The sequence below is a fragment of the Zootoca vivipara genome, chromosome 6 (genome assembly GCF_963506605.1).
Source record: "Zootoca vivipara chromosome 6, rZooViv1.1, whole genome shotgun sequence".
NCBI lineage: Eukaryota > Metazoa > Chordata > Lepidosauria > Squamata > Lacertidae > Zootoca > Zootoca vivipara.
This window is the reverse complement of record NC_083281.1, coordinates 1,078,679-1,095,206: the sequence shown is the minus strand read 5'-3', so window position 1 is coordinate 1,095,206 and position 16,528 is coordinate 1,078,679. Positions and strand designations below refer to the sequence as shown.

At 51.7% G+C, this 16,528-nt stretch overlaps 1 protein-coding gene across 1 annotated transcript; it reads right to left on the bottom strand.

The window, feature by feature from the left end:
• Window positions 1–1,390: 1,390 nt before the first annotated feature.
• On the bottom strand, window positions 1,391–13,954 carry MED26 (mediator complex subunit 26). The gene is made up of 3 exons (XM_035117001.2): window positions 13,462–13,954; window positions 7,646–7,720; window positions 1,391–5,835 (listed from the first exon to the last, which is right to left on the bottom strand). The coding sequence occupies exons 1-3, from the start codon at window positions 13,534–13,536 to the stop codon at window positions 4,171–4,173; spliced, it is 1,815 nt and encodes a 604-aa protein (XP_034972892.2). The 5' UTR covers window positions 13,537–13,954; the 3' UTR covers window positions 1,391–4,170.
• Between the last annotated feature and the right edge of the window lie 2,574 nt (window positions 13,955–16,528).

Sequence of the window (16,528 nt, the reverse complement as noted above, 5' to 3'; positions counted from 1 at the left end):
GCCGGAAGTGGACGTGGCTACGGGAGCCGCGCGGGGGACAAGCAGCCGCAGGAAAAGTGGCAAGGCCACGCCCACGAGGGGCGGGGAGTGGGGGAGGGACGTTGTTGCGTCATATGGCGCGCCCACAAAGGGGCGGGGCCTGGGGAAAGAGGGCGGGGTTTGGGGAGGTGCGGCAGGGGAAGAGGCTGCTGCGGGCTGAGGGTCAGGGCGGGGGGGTCATTATTAATCATTATTCCGAGGGTCAGGGCGCGGGGGGGTTATTATTATTATTCCTTCGAGGGTCATTATTTATTATTATTATCATCATCATCATCATTATTCCGAGGTTCAGGGCTCGGGTCATTATTAATTATTATTCCTCCGAGGGTCAGGGCGGGAGGGTCATTATATTCTATTTTTATTTATTTATTTTTATGTTATTATATTCATTATCAATATTTTGATGTATACTACTTACATTTATCTTTATTAGTCCTGTCTCCCTGAGTGAGGATTATTAGTATTATTTATTTATGCATTTTCGATATTTTGAGATATACTGTATAACTTAGGTATTTTGAGATATACAACTCACTGTTAAGACTGTTCACGGAAGACAATCTTGTTCGGCTACGAGTGATGCCCAGAGAAGATATACGACTTACATTTATCTGCATTAGTCCCGTTTCCCTGGGCGAGTATTATAATAATTATTATATACAACTCGAATTTACCTGTATTCTGTCTCCCTGGATGAGGATTACTACTATTATTTATGCATTTCAATATTTTGATATGTACAACTTATTTGACCTTAACAGATTAGACAACTGGGCCAAAGCAAACAAGATGAATTTTAACAAGGAGAAATGTAAAGTACTACACCTGGGCAAAAAAAATGAAAGGCAGAAATACAGGATGGGAGACAGGGGTGATATGATAGCCAAGTTCAAATATATAAAAGGATGTCATATAGAGGAGGGAGAAAGGTTTTCTGCTGCTCCAGAGAAGCGGACACAGAGCAATGGATTCAAACTACAAGAAAGAAGATTCCACCTCAACATTAGGAAGAACTTCCTGACAGTAAGAGCTGTTCGACAGTGGAATTTGCTGCCAAGGAGTGTGGTGGAGTCTCCTTCTTTGGAGGTCTTTAAGCGGAGGCTTGATGGCCATCTGTCAAGAATGCTTTGATGGCGTTTCCTGCTTGGCAGGGGGTTGGACTGGATGGCCCTTGTGGTCTCTTCCAACTCTGATTCTATTTTGATATGTACAACTTTGATATATACAACTCACTGTTACCACCATGTTCATGGAAGACATTCTTACTCTGCTACAAGTGATTGTCAAAGAAGATATACAAATCACATGTATCTTTATTAATACCTGATCCCTGGGCAATGATGATGATTAATGAATTTTCAATATTTTGATATATACAACTTACATTTATCTTTATTAGTCCCGTCTCAATGGACAAGCATTATTAATTATTATTATGTGTATACAGGTCTCAGGGTGGTTTACGACCTGTGTTTCCCAAACTTGGGTCTCCAGTTGTTATTTGGACCACTTGCATTCTTCATTGAAGTGCAATGACACCCCCCCCCCCAAATGGATTCAAAGTGTGCAGTATTCAAATAAAATTAGCCAGAGGCCACAAGGGGCAGAAATATACCCACATTGGCACTTAATTTTGCTCCCTGAATTGGGTACCACCACACTGCAGGGTAGAGCCCCGCCCCCCATGGTGAAAGAGGGGGGGGGCGCTCCTCTCTTTGCTTTCCTTGCCCTGGTGCAGTGGTTTTAACAACTGAGAATATGCAGAAGTTTTGACAGAGGAAAAACTTAATCTGCTGTGGAGGTAAAAATGAAGGGGGGGGGTGAAGCTTCAGTTGCTGGATTTGTGCACAGAAGCTGGTCCCAAGCAAACTTTTTCCCCTACCCCAAACAAAATTCGAGGTGGTCCAGTGCACTTGCATTAAAAATAAATAAATCACTTACTTGGAAACCAGCCGCCTTGTTAATCGCTAACCCCTTTTGATTAAAAGTTTTTTTAAAAAAAATAATAATAATCAGTTCCTTCAGCACTGAAGTCCAAAAACAAATTTGCACACGTCTCGTCTTCACAAACTTGCTCAAAGGAGATGAGAGTCGTACCTTGGTTTTCAAATGCCTTGGGAGCCGAATGTTTCGGCTCCTCAACGATGGAAAAACGGAAGTGACCCGTTCTTTGGAAGGTCCGACACGACTTCCGGCTTCCTGCAGCCCATCGGAAGCCGCGCATTGGTTCCCAAACTTTTTCAGCAGTCGAACGGACTTCCGGAACGGATTCCGTCCAACTTCCAAGGTACCACTGTATTTCTAAAAGCAGACAAATAGCAACGGGAGCAGGTAGGCAAAGCAAGTGACCTTCTGGATCTTCCCATTGGGACTCCCATCCATTCCAGCTGGAAGGGCCAGTGGTCAGGGATTATGATGTTCCTGGAATGACATCAGAAGGGCCACAGGATCCAACCCATCCCAATTCTATAGATCATAGGTAGTCGACATGACCTGCCTCTCTCTGGAAGTTGTTGGGTTACAACTCCCAGCACCCCCAGCCTGTAAGAGGGTGAGAGCTGTAGCCCACTGACACCATGCTATAGGACCAGGATCGTCAGGCTGCAAAACACACACCTCCTTGGTCTCTCTGTACTGCCCTCCCCAGGCACTTTAGACTACAACTCCCAGCAGCCAGGGCGGCAACAGCTAGAGAGCAAGCACATGCTACAGTGGGGTTTCCCAAACTCCCATCAACCCTAAGCTAGCAGGACCAGCGGTCAGGGATGACGGGGACTGTAGTTCAGAATCAGCCAGAGACTCAAGTCCTCCAGCTCCAGGAAGCTGCCTTCCTCAAGTCGACCAGCTTTTTGGGAACTTCCCTTTTTTAAAAAAACGACAGCCCGCGCTTTTGTGCAAATTTTTGTTTTATTTCCACATGTATATCACAACGTGTCCACTTAAAGGACCAATAGCAAAGTTGCTCCCTTCTGCGTCCCAGGAACGCAGAAGTCTAGGATAGTTACTGTACATTCACTAAGGCTCTTTTTCGTTTTTGCAAGTCGCGCTTCTCCTCCTCCTCCTCCTCCTCCTCTCCCTTTTTTTTTTTTTAATTTTTGTGATGGATCTCCGTAAGGCAAACAAATATCTAAAAAGGAATGGTAACAAGTGTATTCTCCAGCATTGCAGAACAGGCTTCCCCAGTCTCTCTCTCCCCCTTTCACAGGACAAAAGTAGCACCCTCTGTACGGTTTGGATTTTGCCTTCCTTTTTTAACATGGGGGGGGGCAGTGGAGGAGAGAGGGCTCTTTCCCCCCTTGCCTCTCCCTAGAAAATGTGCAGAAAGAATGCAGGGAAGACACACTCAGGCTAGATCCCACCAAGAAAGGAGGAAGGAAGGAAGGAAGGGATATTTGTGGAATGCTAACCTGAAGGTGGGCACCAACTCCTCCCTACCCTGGCAGACTTGCAGGGCACCCCTCACCGCAAGCCACACGCCTTTTTCTGGAGACAGATGCGACGCGAGGAAGAACTACTTAACCACAGGTTTTTGCACAGTTTCATCTCAAACCACCTCACTGCTGTTATTATTATTCTTACTCCCTTTCCAAGAAAAAAACAAACAAAAACAAATCGGGACAAAAATAAATAGGCTAAGACTACTCTTGGTTAAAACGTCCTGCACCCCGCCATTCCTCTCCCCACCTCCTGCCTGCTCTCGGATTTTGGCATCCACCAATCACTGGAAAGAAATTTCACCTTTTGAAACGAAAAATAAAATAAAAACCCTAACACTTTTTCTCTTTTTGTGGTTTTTTTTCCAGAGCTGGCTTGCTAAGAGTTTGGAACTCTTTTTGTTGCCATCGTTTAAATCAAACCTCTGTTCTGTGCCTCCTCCCGCTTTGCAATTTTGTTAGTAGACTGGTAGCAGCACTTCACAAAAAAAGAAAAGAAAAAAGAAACCTAGGGAAGAAGGAACTGCCGGGGTCCAGCTCACTCTCTCTCGCATTCCCTCCATCCCTCTCTCTTTCTCTCTGCTGGGTGAGCCTTTTTTTCAGCACAACGGAGGGTGGAGGGGGGGCAGCTGTCGCCGCACCTGCCTGCTGGCACCAAACTGCCCCATGCATCAGAAGCATCCCGGCAAACCGACGCTCAGTCCAGGCAGACGTAAGGCAGGACGTTGAGGCGCCCGTCGTCCCCGTGCGGGTCGAGGGATATTCCCTGCGTCCAATCATACCAGTTACCCTGTGTGTCGTAGCAACCATTCACGCCCGGCCAGTGGCGGCCACATATCCTGTCGAGGTCGCCCTGCGTCACCTCCCGGGTCACCCCGGGCAAGTCCGTGGGCTTGCTGTGGGGCGCCAGGACGTGGGTCTTGCGGGCGTCCCGGCGGGTGCTCTCCTCCTGTTTCAGGTACTCGGACATGAAGTAGTGAGCACCCGGAGTCTGTACCCCAGAAGAGGAGAGCAAGCTGCTCTGCCGGTTCAAATAGGACTGGATAATCTCGTTCCGGGACAGCTCCTTCCAGTTGGTCTGCTCAAAGGGGCTTTGCAGGGGGGGCTTGGGCTCTGTGGCCTCCCCTGCACCTGTCCTGTGCTGCTGCTCGGGGAGAGCGGGCGGGTGGGCCGCCTGCAAGGAGTCCCGCTGTGCCAGGGGCTTGATTTCGCCCGTCATGGGGTCAAAGGTCAGCCGCCGCTCCTTTTTTAACCGCACCGGCTTGACCCCCCCTTCCAGCGCCTGCCCGTCCAGGTTGACCACGTAGTCCTTGGGCCGGTACTTCTTCTTCTTCTTGCTGTCCGACCCCGAGGCGGCACCGTCGCTGTCCGCCCGGCATGCGTCCGGGGAGAAGCCCGCCAGCAAGGGCTCCGCCGGGAGGGGGCCCACCCCGCTGCTCAGCAAGGCCCCCGCGGTCAGCCGGCCCGCCGGCGCATCCTGGATGCCGTGCAGGGGTGTCTCCAGCCCCACCTGTGGATGGGGCTCCAGCCGCTTCTCTAGCACTGGCTGCACGAGGGCAGGGGGCGACAAGGGAGCCCCTGCGGGGGTGTCCGGGGCAGGCGGGGGCCTCGTCGGGGAAGGGGCGGGCGGCGAGCCCTTGGGGGAGTAGGTGGTGTGCTGCCGGGAAAACGTTTCCGCCCGGCTGTGCCTGGGGCTGAAAGAGGAGCAGCGGGGGCTCTTGGGCTGGCCCCCTGCGGGTGGCGCCTCCTCCTTCTCCTGCTGGACCAACAGTGCCACCTTCAGCAGGGATGAAGCGGAGGGCTTGAAGAGACCAGGTGAGCTGGTGTGGGGCCGCACCGCGTTGATGGGGATCTTGCCGAGCTTGTCGGCCTCAACCAGCTCGGCGGGCAGGCCAGCATCCGGCGGGCTCGGGAAGCTGTCCGGGCTGCTGCCCCCGATCCCATTCGTCGGGGGCGGTGAGGAGTTCTGTAACACTTCGAAGCAGGCCTTGGAGGCCTTCGGCAGCGGCAGGAGAGGCGCCCCCGCCAGGCCATCGCGCGGCTCCCCCCGCCTCTTCCTAGCCCCCGCCTTCTCCGCCAACTGCTTCGGGGAGTGCAGCTTCTGGACGTCATTCCGGCCCTTCGCATCCTGCGCGGGCTTCGGCCCGACCCCCGCCGGAGGAGTCTCCACCCGGCAGTTGTGGGCCCCTCCGCCGTTGGCAGACCCTGGCGGGTTGGGCGGACCCCTGGCGGCCCCCTCGCTGGGAGCCCCTGGCTCGATCAGCTTCTGCCAGTTCCGCAGCAGCTTCTTAGCCCGCTTGGCCAACTCCACATTCTCAGTTTTCTTCCTCACGTCGTTGATGAGTTTCCCCAGCCGTGTCTCCTGTGGAGTTTTTTGGAGGGTAGAGGAAAGGAAGAAAAGAGAAAAGCAGGGAGGGAATGTTACTTTGCAAGGTAGCTGCATACCGGTATGGCCATATGGCACTGGGGCTGATGGGAGTTGTAGTCCAAAACACAAGGCTCCCATGAACCTGTCAAAAGCAGGAGGCGGCTTCTCCTGTCTCCCCTCTGTCCCAGGAAGGTCTCCCTCCAATAAGAGGAATTTGGGGCCTGAGTGGGTGGGTACCTGTGACACACATGGACACCCAGCACCCTATGACAGAGGTGGCCAGCCTTTTTGAGTCCACAGCTCCCTTGACCAAACTATCTGCGGCACCCCTGTGGGGCTCAGGAGCCCAGTTAGGTCCCTCCTTGCCTGCAGAGCTGGCAGCCTCTCACCCTTTTTCGAACATCGTCCGTTGGGGAGTGTTCCCTCTGCCTCCTCTCCTCAAGGCAGAGAGGGCATCAGAGGAGTGAGGGAAAGAGGGCCAGGGGCCAGGGTTCCCCATGGCAGCCCTGATAATCATTCGAGGCACCCCAGGGTGCCACAGCACACGGGCTGAAAACCACTGCTCTATGAGCGCAGAGGCACACTACTACAAAGGGTCAATGATTGCACAAGTGTGTTGATATGCACATTGGTGCGGTGGAGATTTTGCCAGAAATTAGCTAAGGATCGCAGCAACGCATGGCAGCTGTAAAGACCAGTCTCCGTATCTCCGGCCGATGCTGGCATGGAGAGCGCTGGGGACGCTTCCGTGGAATTCCCCCGTTTGGAGGAGGCAGGTGGGTCGAAACGTGTTCAGACAAGCGGCCAACCCTCACAGGGAGCCGCATCCCAGTCCACGAGGCTGAGTCAGCTGTTCACCTCCCACAGTTCTGAGGAAGGGGGTGCCACATAATTCCAGAGCTGTGTGAGGATGCTTGGAAACCCAGGAGCTGCGTGAGGAAGACCAGGGCAGCCAAGAAGGCACAGCCCATACAAGTCCACACTCGCTTAAAGCTGCAAAATGGTCAACGTGTCAAAGCAGTGTTTTTTTGAGGGGAGTGGGTGGGAGAAAAGCAGGCACACACAAGCCAAACCAGCAAAGGTCATGGCATTTACAATTTTTGGATTTGCTATCAAGGCCAGGCAGCAGCTCCTGCAGGCCATAAACCTTGTGCTTACCCATGGTCACTTCCCTAAGCTGCTTCAAGGCTGGGTTACTGCCATGTGCTTGACCCAGAAGCTGCAGTTGGTGCAGGATTGCTGAATGGGAGCGAGGCCTTGTCAGCATATAACTCCTGTGCTCAGACATCTGCTCTGGTTACCTGTTTACATCTGGCCCAAGTTCAAGGGCATTTAGAGCCCTTTAACAATTTGGGACCAGTTTAGCTGTGAGATCACCTTACCCAACAGGTACCCACTCAAACGCTTTGATAGGCGGAATCGCCACGACTGCAGGTGCCTGTTCCGCATCCGAAAGAGCCCAGTTTTTCAGAGAGGCAGCGTGGATACTTTGGAACTCCCTGCCGATTGAGATCAAGCAGGCACCTTCGCCATACTCTTTTCAGCACTTGCTAAAAACGGTCCTGTTTAGGCAAGCTCGCTCAGGTGCTTAGAAAGCTGAGATAATCTAAATCTATTTCATTGCTTTAACTTTTGCGCGTTTTAAAGCAGGGTTGCGATTTTGCTCTCAGTTTCACCCTTTTGTAAACCACTTTGACGGTTTGTTTGTTTACCATTAAGTGGAGTACACATTTTAAGAAATAAAAATAAAAATGGGTGCTATGCAGCGTTTGATATTTTCATCAGGCGGTGAATGCCAACCCACCTCGAGCGCCTCTTTGGTGATGGGGTACCTCTCCAGGCTGGAGATCACTTCGAGTACTGCCACCATGTTATGAATCTGCAAGAGAAACAGAACAGCTAAAAGTGAGGCTTTGGGCGGGAGTGATGCTAGGAGAGCTCAGCGTAGACCCACTGAAATGAATGGATCCGGCTAACTTTGAGGGCTGCCCCAACCTCCCTCCGCTGCTCAGAGGCAAGCCCAGCCACCCACCAAGTCAGAAGCCAGATGACAACCACCCCTCAAAAGAAGAGGAGCCTCCCCCTGCTTCTGGACTTGTGCCTCAATCACCAGTGGCGTTAGCCAGCCAGGATCAGTGTCATTAAGAGACTCCCAGTGACACCCCAAACATCATAAAGTCACAGCGAGAACAACAGAAATCGGCCCTGAAGACACTGCCAGTGTCCGGAAGGAGACCCTAAAAGTCAACATCTCTTCCTGCCATATGGGTATGAAAACTGGCCCCTGCGGCCCTTAGCCTCCTGAAAGGTCACCGAAGAGGAAGGGCCTTCTCTGCCAAGGTGCCTCGCCAATGGGGGTTCCCTCCCCAGGAAGGCTCACCTGGAGAAAAACTTTCCCCCTTTTGCTCAGGGCTCTTTTAGGCATCACCACACAAGACACACCAAAAGGGGCTTTGCATGCAGAAGGGCTCAGGTCAGGCCCAACCCCCTGAAGGAGCAACTCCAGCGCAGGATTGGTGCAAAGACCCTCCCCCACCCCACCGAGGCAGAAACCCTGGAGGACCACTGCCAGTCAGGAGAGACAAACAGACACCAAGGGCCTAGCTTGGCGCGATCCATCTTCCTGTGTCCCTGGACATGCTGCTGTGACAGCAAAAAGCAGAAACCCGACGTCTGGCTTCGTGACATCGTTTTGCTATGCTTCCCCTGCCCCCCCCCCTGTTTAAACCATGCCGTTGCCCATAATTGTGAGACACACACACACACCCGCCAGCCCTTAATACGAGGATTTGCAAGCTGCTCCGAGAACAGCTAGTGAAGTGACGCTTAAGAAAGCTTGGGAAACGAAGCCAGGGACTCCACAAGAAGGGCGCCTCCAACCTCCTTTACAGGAGAAGCGAGGGCCACCAACCTGGATGGCTTCAACAGAGGATTACAACTAATCAATGGACGAGAGAAGTATGGATGGCTACACAAATATGGTTGGTGGAAAACAGCGCTTCTGAATACCGGTTTCAGAAAACAGCAGGAGGAGAGAGTTTGAATCCTGCTTGCTGGTTTTCCTCAGGCAACTGTTGAGCTTAGATGGGCCAGTTGCCCGATCCAGGAGGCTTTATGAGCTTCCGGCCCCAAGAATGGAGGAATGTTAGTCGTGGCATAGAGCCACGTTGCCCTGTAAGCCACTTTCAGGTCAGTAGGCTGAGTGGCTCTGCATCATGGGCACACGCAGACCCCCTAGTTTCACCTGGGATTCGTGTTCACTGCGTTATGAGCACATCCTAAGAGTCCAGCAGCAGCAGGTGGATCAGGCCAAAGGGGGGGCATCTAAGCCCAGCCTCCTGTCCTGCACAAGCCGGATGCGAGAGCAACACAGCCTTCTCCCACTCTTGTTCTCTACCAAAGGGGGGAATATAAATGTGGGCATCCTAATCATGTGTAGCTCGGTTGGTAACAGCATGTGAGACGTCATGAGTTTGAGCCCCACGTTGGGCAAAAGATCCCTGCATTGCAGGGGGTTGGATGAGACGACTCTCGTGGTCCCTTCCAACTCTATGATTCTACGATCTCTGAAGAGATGACCCTTCCAACTCTATGATCTCGGCTTGGCAAGCAGCTCTTTCTCAAAGGTTACCATGTCATCCAAAGGCTGGAAGTGGCTGAAATCCAGCCTCTGCTCCCTACATATTAATTAGTAGTCCCTCAGTCTCTGACTTTGTGCGAAGTCACAGGCCCAAGTCACAGGCCTCTCTCTCGTCAAGGATTTCCCGATCATTTATGCCAGGCTTGTAGGACCTTTGGCCCTTCAGAACTACTACAACTCCCATCAGCCCTAGCTAGCACGGCCAATGGCTGGGAATGATGGGAGTTGTAGTTCAGCAATACCAAAGAGGCCAAAGGTTTCCCATACCTGACGTGAGCGACGTGTTCTCAACAATCGAAATTAACACACGCGAATCACTGCCATCATTGCCAGAGGAAGAGGCAAGGGGTGCGCTGGGGAAAGGAAGGCTCTGAGCAGATCAGGTAAGCTATCCAAGACCGCGTGGGTGCTCCCAAAGGGGACAGAAGCTGGGAGAGCAAAGAGGCCCGATCGCCTGCCATGCCTTTGTTCCTATTTAAAAGAAGCATTCAGGAAGTGGCTGCTAAGTCTAAAACATGTGGGTGAAGTGACTGCTCTACTGCCAGCAAAAAAAGCACCTTCACGGCCCCCACCTCAATAGCAGCAAAGGAGAGCCACGTGGGGGTCAGGGAGAGGGGGGCCAGAACTTGCTTGGAGCTGCCAAAGGGAACGGATCCCACTTGAGTGGACTTTCAGGGACTCTTACAACACCCCCCCACACACACACACCCTGCAAACACACTTTTCCTTCTCGGGATCTTCACATGCCTAAGCTAGATTTGTGCTCAATTCACACACACACACACACACACACACACACACACACACACACACACAGTGGACTTTTCAGAGAGGCAGCTGTGAAGACTGCAGGGCCCCCCCACTGGGGCATTGTGAGAAGTACAGGATGGGGCCCCTTTGGCCTGCTCCTAATGTTGCAGGGCTCTTCCCTAGCTTCTTATGAACTCAAAATACTGGGTGGTATCCAAAGTTAGCCCTGCCCGGAGAAGGCCCATTGCAGCTAATGGTTGTTATTAAATCAAATAGTCGAAATCAAAGTTTCAGAGGACCTCACACTCTGAGGACAGCTTCCTTGGATGCAACCTGAGGAGGAATGCACCGCAAGGAGGTTTCAGAGTTTATTCTGCCTGCTGGCTTTCTTCCTTAACAGCGACCGATGCAGCTTGGCAAAGAGGTACGCGAGAAAGCTACCCACTTAAGAGCGATTGCTGCGGAAGCATTCAAGATGCTTTAACTAAGTTGTCCGAACGAGGAAACAGTAGAAACAAACTGCCGAATAAGCGCCCTGGAATCAACAAGGACGAAGCCGGAAAAGCAGCCGGATCAATGAGTCCCCTCTGCCAAAAGTTTCCCTGCCCTGCTGCCCCCCACCAAAAAAAAGGTGGAGTGACACCACTTTCAACCAATGCTCTCTAAATACAGTGGACCCTCCAGATATGAACCTAATTCGTTCCAGGGGTCCATCCGCAATCCGAAAAGTCCAGAAGCAGAGGCACCGCTTCTGTGCACTGCGCGATAGAGCGCTTCTGCGCATGCACGAGTGACGGAAACCCGGAAGTATACTTCCAGGTTTGCCACGTTTGTATCCTGAAAATACCGGAGGTGGACATAACAAGAGGTACGACTGCACTGGGTATCTTGCATGATTTGATCCTGTGCGAAAGATCTGAGGAGAAGTGGAGGGTTAAAGCGCAGGCAGCAGGGGCACACAAGAGATGTGGTTGTTCAAAAAGACGCAAGCCCAAGGGAGTGACAGGGTTAAGCACCTTTGCGCCAGTGCGGCCAATGTGGTGGTAACCACTCCAAATGTTCAGCAGCCGGCAAGGCACAAGCAGAGGGGTGATGTGGAGACCAGCAGGCGAGCTCCCCCCCCCCCCGCTCTACGCTATCAGGAGACAGGTCTACCCGACCCTACAGAAAACAGGGCCTCATATACAAGCCCAACAACGTAGGGCTCCACAAAGTGAACACCATAAACACAGAGCACGGAACAAGTGCCGGCAGCAGTTCCACCATGGACAGGTGGCAGGGAACGTGTGGGAGCACAGAGAGGGGAAAGGGGGTGCAGCATTACATGGCAAGGAGGAGCCGCAGTCTAGAGAGCTCCCCAGAAGACCAGGGTCTAAGCCACCAGGGCCTTGGGGCACTGCTGTTCCCAAGTAACATGGAAAGGGGGTCAGGGGAGGAGACAGAGCACCAGACTGACATGTGTTGGGGCCTGAAGCAGGAGCACAGGAAAGGAGCCACTGGCAAGGAGATGGGGGAGGCACCTGCCGGCCTAATAAAACAGGGGAATGGACTGGTAGGGCAACTGCAAGAGGAAGGTCAAGCCCAGAGGATACATGTGGGGAGAGTCGTCCTGGCTCCCCTTCTTTGCAGACCCGAGTTGGGTGGAGAGGGAAAAGGGGGCCCAATGGCCAACAAACCGGACTTGGCATTTCTGCAGCAGAAGGGGGGGGCGGCGGCGGTGTGATTTTTACTTTTGCAGGATGAGAAGGGAAGAAAAAAAGAGGAAATTATGTTAGCAGGTGAGAAGCCCATGGAGGAGGAGGTGGCAGAGGCGGCAGGAAACTCGTTTAAGGAGAGCCAAACGCCCCAGTGCAATGCCTTACACCAGGGGCCCCAAACTAAGGCCCGGGGGCCGGATGCGGCCCAATCACCTCCTAAATCCACCCCTCAGACGGTCTGGGAATCAGCATGCTTTTACATGAGTAGAATGTGTCCTTTTATTTAAAATGCACCTGTGGGTTATTTGTGGGGCATAGGAATTCGTTCATTTCCCCCGCCCCCCAAATATAGTCTGGCCCCCCACAAGGTCTGAGGGACAGTGGACCGGCCCCCTGCTGAAAAAGTTTGCTGACCCCTGCCTTACACTGATGCAGACCAGGTTGTCCACCTAGCTCAGCACCCCCTGGACTGACTGGCAGCAGCTCTCCAGGGCGTCAAACCAGGGGTCTCCCAAACCCGCATATGGAGATGCCGGTGATCGAAACTGGTGGTCTTCCGCGAGCAAAGGAGATACCCTGCCACTGAGCAATGGCCCTTTACTTATAAAAGCAAGATTCCTGACCTCGTGGCTCTCATTTAAGCTGGAAGCTGCCTCACACTGTGTCACGCCATTGCTCCAGCCAACTCGACATTGCCTACACTGGCTGCAGGGCCTTGGGCTCACAGGTTCTATGTATGAAGCAGGCCCTCTGAGCTGCAGTCCTTCACCTCCTCCCGAGTCAGGCTACCGGGCCCCTATAGCTCAGCACTAGACTGACTGGCAGCAGCAGCAGAAGCTCACTAGAGCTTCAGGCAGGAAACAATTCCCCAGCCTTCGCCGGAGACCTTCTGCATGCAAAGCAAGTGCTCTACAGGACCAATGAGCCCTTCCTTTAACCCTTTAACCAAACCATGCATCTGGGCACCCACTTCTCACCATAGACCTGCACGGTGGCCGTGGTGCTGTGGCGACCCACCTTGCAGCAGGCCATGACCAGGGGCACAAAACACCAGTTGGGAGACCCCAGATTTGGAGGACACTACCATCATTAATCATTGCCGTAGTTGGAGACCCCAGATTTAGAGGGCATGGTTATCATTGTGTGAGTGGGGTGGGTTTTTTGTCTTGTTTTTTGCTCAGGACCAACTCCTACCTTGAAAAGCCCAAGCAAAGAAACCAGGAAGGAAAGACAGGGGAGAGTATATGGTATATATATGCTATATATATATGCTATATATATATATATATGCTATATATATATATATATATATATATATATATATATATATATATATATGTTGGTATATATATGCCAGACTTCTTCTCCCCCCCCCCTCGCATCCCCACGTGCAAAAACGCAGCATCCTCCCCCCGCCGCCGCAAAAAACACATTAACCCTCTCCTCCCCAGTCCCCTCTCCCTCCCATTAACCCTCTCCTCCCCAGTCCCCTCTCCCTCCTATTTCCCCCTCCTCCGCCCCCCACAGACTCACGTTGCTGTTGGGGTCGATGGCCTGCAGCAGCCGGTCCCTGATCTGCTGCGGGGAGGGTCCCGGAGCCGCTGTCATTGCCCCCCCTCGAGGCGGCGACCCCGAGCCCTGCGGTGGCGGCGGCGGGAGGAGGAGGAGCCCCCCCGCCCTCCTCCCCCCGCTTTCTGCCCGGGCCTCCTCGGCCTGCTCGCCTTCCTCTTCCTCCTGCCCCGCCGCTCGGCCGCCGCTCCTCCCTCAGCTCACTCGCCGGCCGCGCCGCGGGGCAGCCGGAGCCGCATGTTCCTCGGGGCGCCTCCCTCTCCTCCCTTCTCCGGGAGAAGGCCTGGCCCGGGCTCCTCGTCCTCGTCCTCGGCGTTGCCGCGCCCCCCCTGCCTCCAGGCCGGGCCGGCCGTCCTCCTCGGGGCTCCTCCGTCGAGGCGGCGGCGGCGGCAGCGGAGGAGGAGGCCGAGCTGCTCAACTGTGGGCAAGAGCCAGCCGCGCGCGGTGCACCCTGGGACACGCCCGACGCGGTGACGGCGTGCGCAGGCCGACGCACGCACGGGGGAGGGGGGAAGGGAAGGAGGAACGTCGCGTCTGTGACGTCGAGGCGCCACCGCGCGCAGCGGGGATGTGGGGGAGGCGGCGGCGGCGCGGTTCTCTCTGGGTTATAGCGGCAGGCAGGCCGGGCACGCATGCGTACTGCGGCGGAAAAGGGAGCGGGGGGGGAGGGGGAGAAAGGGCGGGAAAAAAAGAGAGGGAGGCGCTTGGCGCGAAGGGGCCCGCCTCTCAGATTTACCTCAGCTTAAATGAGGTAAATCTTAAAATACAGGTGAATATCGTCGAAAAGTGCATTTATTTCAGTAATGCAACTTATTATTTTTTATTTTTCTTTTAATTTTTACAAATGCTTTCTTTTGGAAATTCCACAGTAATAAAACAAATAGTTACAATAATACAATAATAAACATCGCTATTACATTTCATTAATTACATTCCATTTATAATTGACCCGCCTAACGACAAATAATTACAACAAATAAAGGCTTGACATATCTTGCTTTGCATGTCACGCATCTTATCTCATATATTGGTTTCACCTTTTAAGTTGCATTACTGAAATAAATGCACTTTTCGACGATATTCTAATTTTCCGAGTTTCACCTGTATGTATAAAAGCAATGAAGTATGTATTCAATAGTTTGCCCCGCCTCTCAGATTTACCTCAGTTTAAATGTGAAGGATATAAAATATATGCACAAAAGCAATATGTATTCAGTAGATTGTTTCGTCCCTCAGATTTACCTAAATTTAAACATGAAAGATAAAAAATATATCCATAAAAGAAATATATATTCAATAGTTTGTCCCCTCCCTCAGATTTGCCTCAGTTTAAGAATTAAAGATATTCAATAGTTTGTTTAAAAGAAAGGAAAAAATATATTCAATAGTTTAGGGGGGGGAGAGGGAAAATATTAAACTTGGATTCTGTTTATCAACCACTTAAAATATACATATATTTCTAATTTAATATAAAGTGTATATCAAGAAATTATTCCTATTTAACCAGGCCTTTGGCTGATTGACATCCAATGCCCTTTTAAAATGTATTGGGGACGGGGGGATTATCAGACTCTACTTGTTTTTATTTTTATGTTTTTATATTGTGATTTTATGTTGTGAACCACCCTGAGAACTGTGGGTATGAGGGGGCATACAAATAATAATAATAATAATAATAATGTATGTGTTTGTGTGTGTGCATATATATATTTATGTATTTGTTAATGATTTGAAATGCTTATAAACCCCTGGCAACTATATTTCAAAATGTCTCCTGCCTCTCATCTCGTTGGTTTTACTTTCTGGCCGTCAAAAACAACGCCAGAGACCGCAAGGATCATGCCATTTGGCATACACCTCGCGAGGAGGTAGTATAATCATGTAAATAACAACAACAACAACAACAATAAATAATGTTGTACAGAAATCTAGACTTCCAACACACCACCTAATTGTTGGCCCAGCCAAACCGCAACGTTTTTGAAAAAATTGGCCCCCTGGCTACGATTGCCCTCAGGGTGTTCCCTCAGACCTATGAATCCATTATGGGCAGGTTCATTTTTTAAACTTTTTGACCCACCAGAACCAATGCTAAAATACATGTGCCATTGATCAAAAATAGGTTTAAAAAAGCATTCTGAAGGGGCCATGATGTTCCTGGGCATGTCTAAAGTGCGCCCCCCCACCGCTGCCTTTGCCGCTGAGGTAAAAAAATAAAATGTGTCACAGCAGACGCGTAAGTTTTAGCAGTCGAGCAGAACCAAACCCCTCTGAAAATAAAAAGTGGAAAAACCCTTCTGTGAATTCCCCAGAAGCACCGGGATCATTAAATTTATATGTGATTTGCACAGGTGTGTTTGCTTTAAGAACGACGCAGGTTATGGCTGTCACTTGGCAAAGGAATAATCCGGATGGGGCAGCTGCGGACTTTCCATCATGGCCGAACCATCGCTCCCGGTACACCGTTAATAGGAGAGCCTTCCTATTCCTCTGCCATTAAGGGAAGTGGAATGGGGGGACGTTTGCTACGGACGGCCCCCTTGAACGCTGCAGTTGGAGAACAGCCTTGACCAAAGGTGTCCTGGGCTTTGAAGACACTCGAACTCAGGACACAAGGGAGAAATGTGCCAAGAGGAAGGCACGCTTGGCAAACCCTCACGGGAATCAACTCCCGCCTGGAAGCCAATGTCCCCACTGTGGAAGGACGTGGGGATCCAGAATTGGCCTCTAAAGTCACTTACGGGCTCACTGTTAAAACCGTGTTTATGGAAGACAATCTTATTCAGCTATGAGAGATCGCCAAAGAAGAAGACGACAGAACCATGGTTTGCTGAACAAGCCACGGGTCATTCCAGAGACAGACAAAACATGGCTTGGCTTCTCCAGAGTTTGGTTTGCGTTTCCAGCTACTAATGCCGAACGGATCACGGCCAAGGAACCCCATCACACCAAATCACAGTTAAAACCAAGCTTTTTCGTAATGCCAACAACCAACCATGGCTTCAGATTGCGGTTTCTTGGTCACAAAATT

Excerpts from the sequence above, each read along its gene's own strand:
- MED26 (XM_035117001.2), bottom strand. The coding sequence starts at position 13,536 with ATGACAGCGGCTCCGGGACCCTCCCCGCAGCAGATCAGGGACCGGCTG. Across the intron at positions 7,721-13,461 it reads CCATCGACCCCAACAGCAAC|ATTCATAACATGGTGGCAGT; the intron begins GTGAGTCTGTGG and ends TTTCTCTTGCAG. Across the intron at positions 5,836-7,645 it reads TCACCAAAGAGGCGCTCGAG|GAGACACGGCTGGGGAAACT; the intron begins GTGGGTTGGCAT and ends AAAACTCCACAG.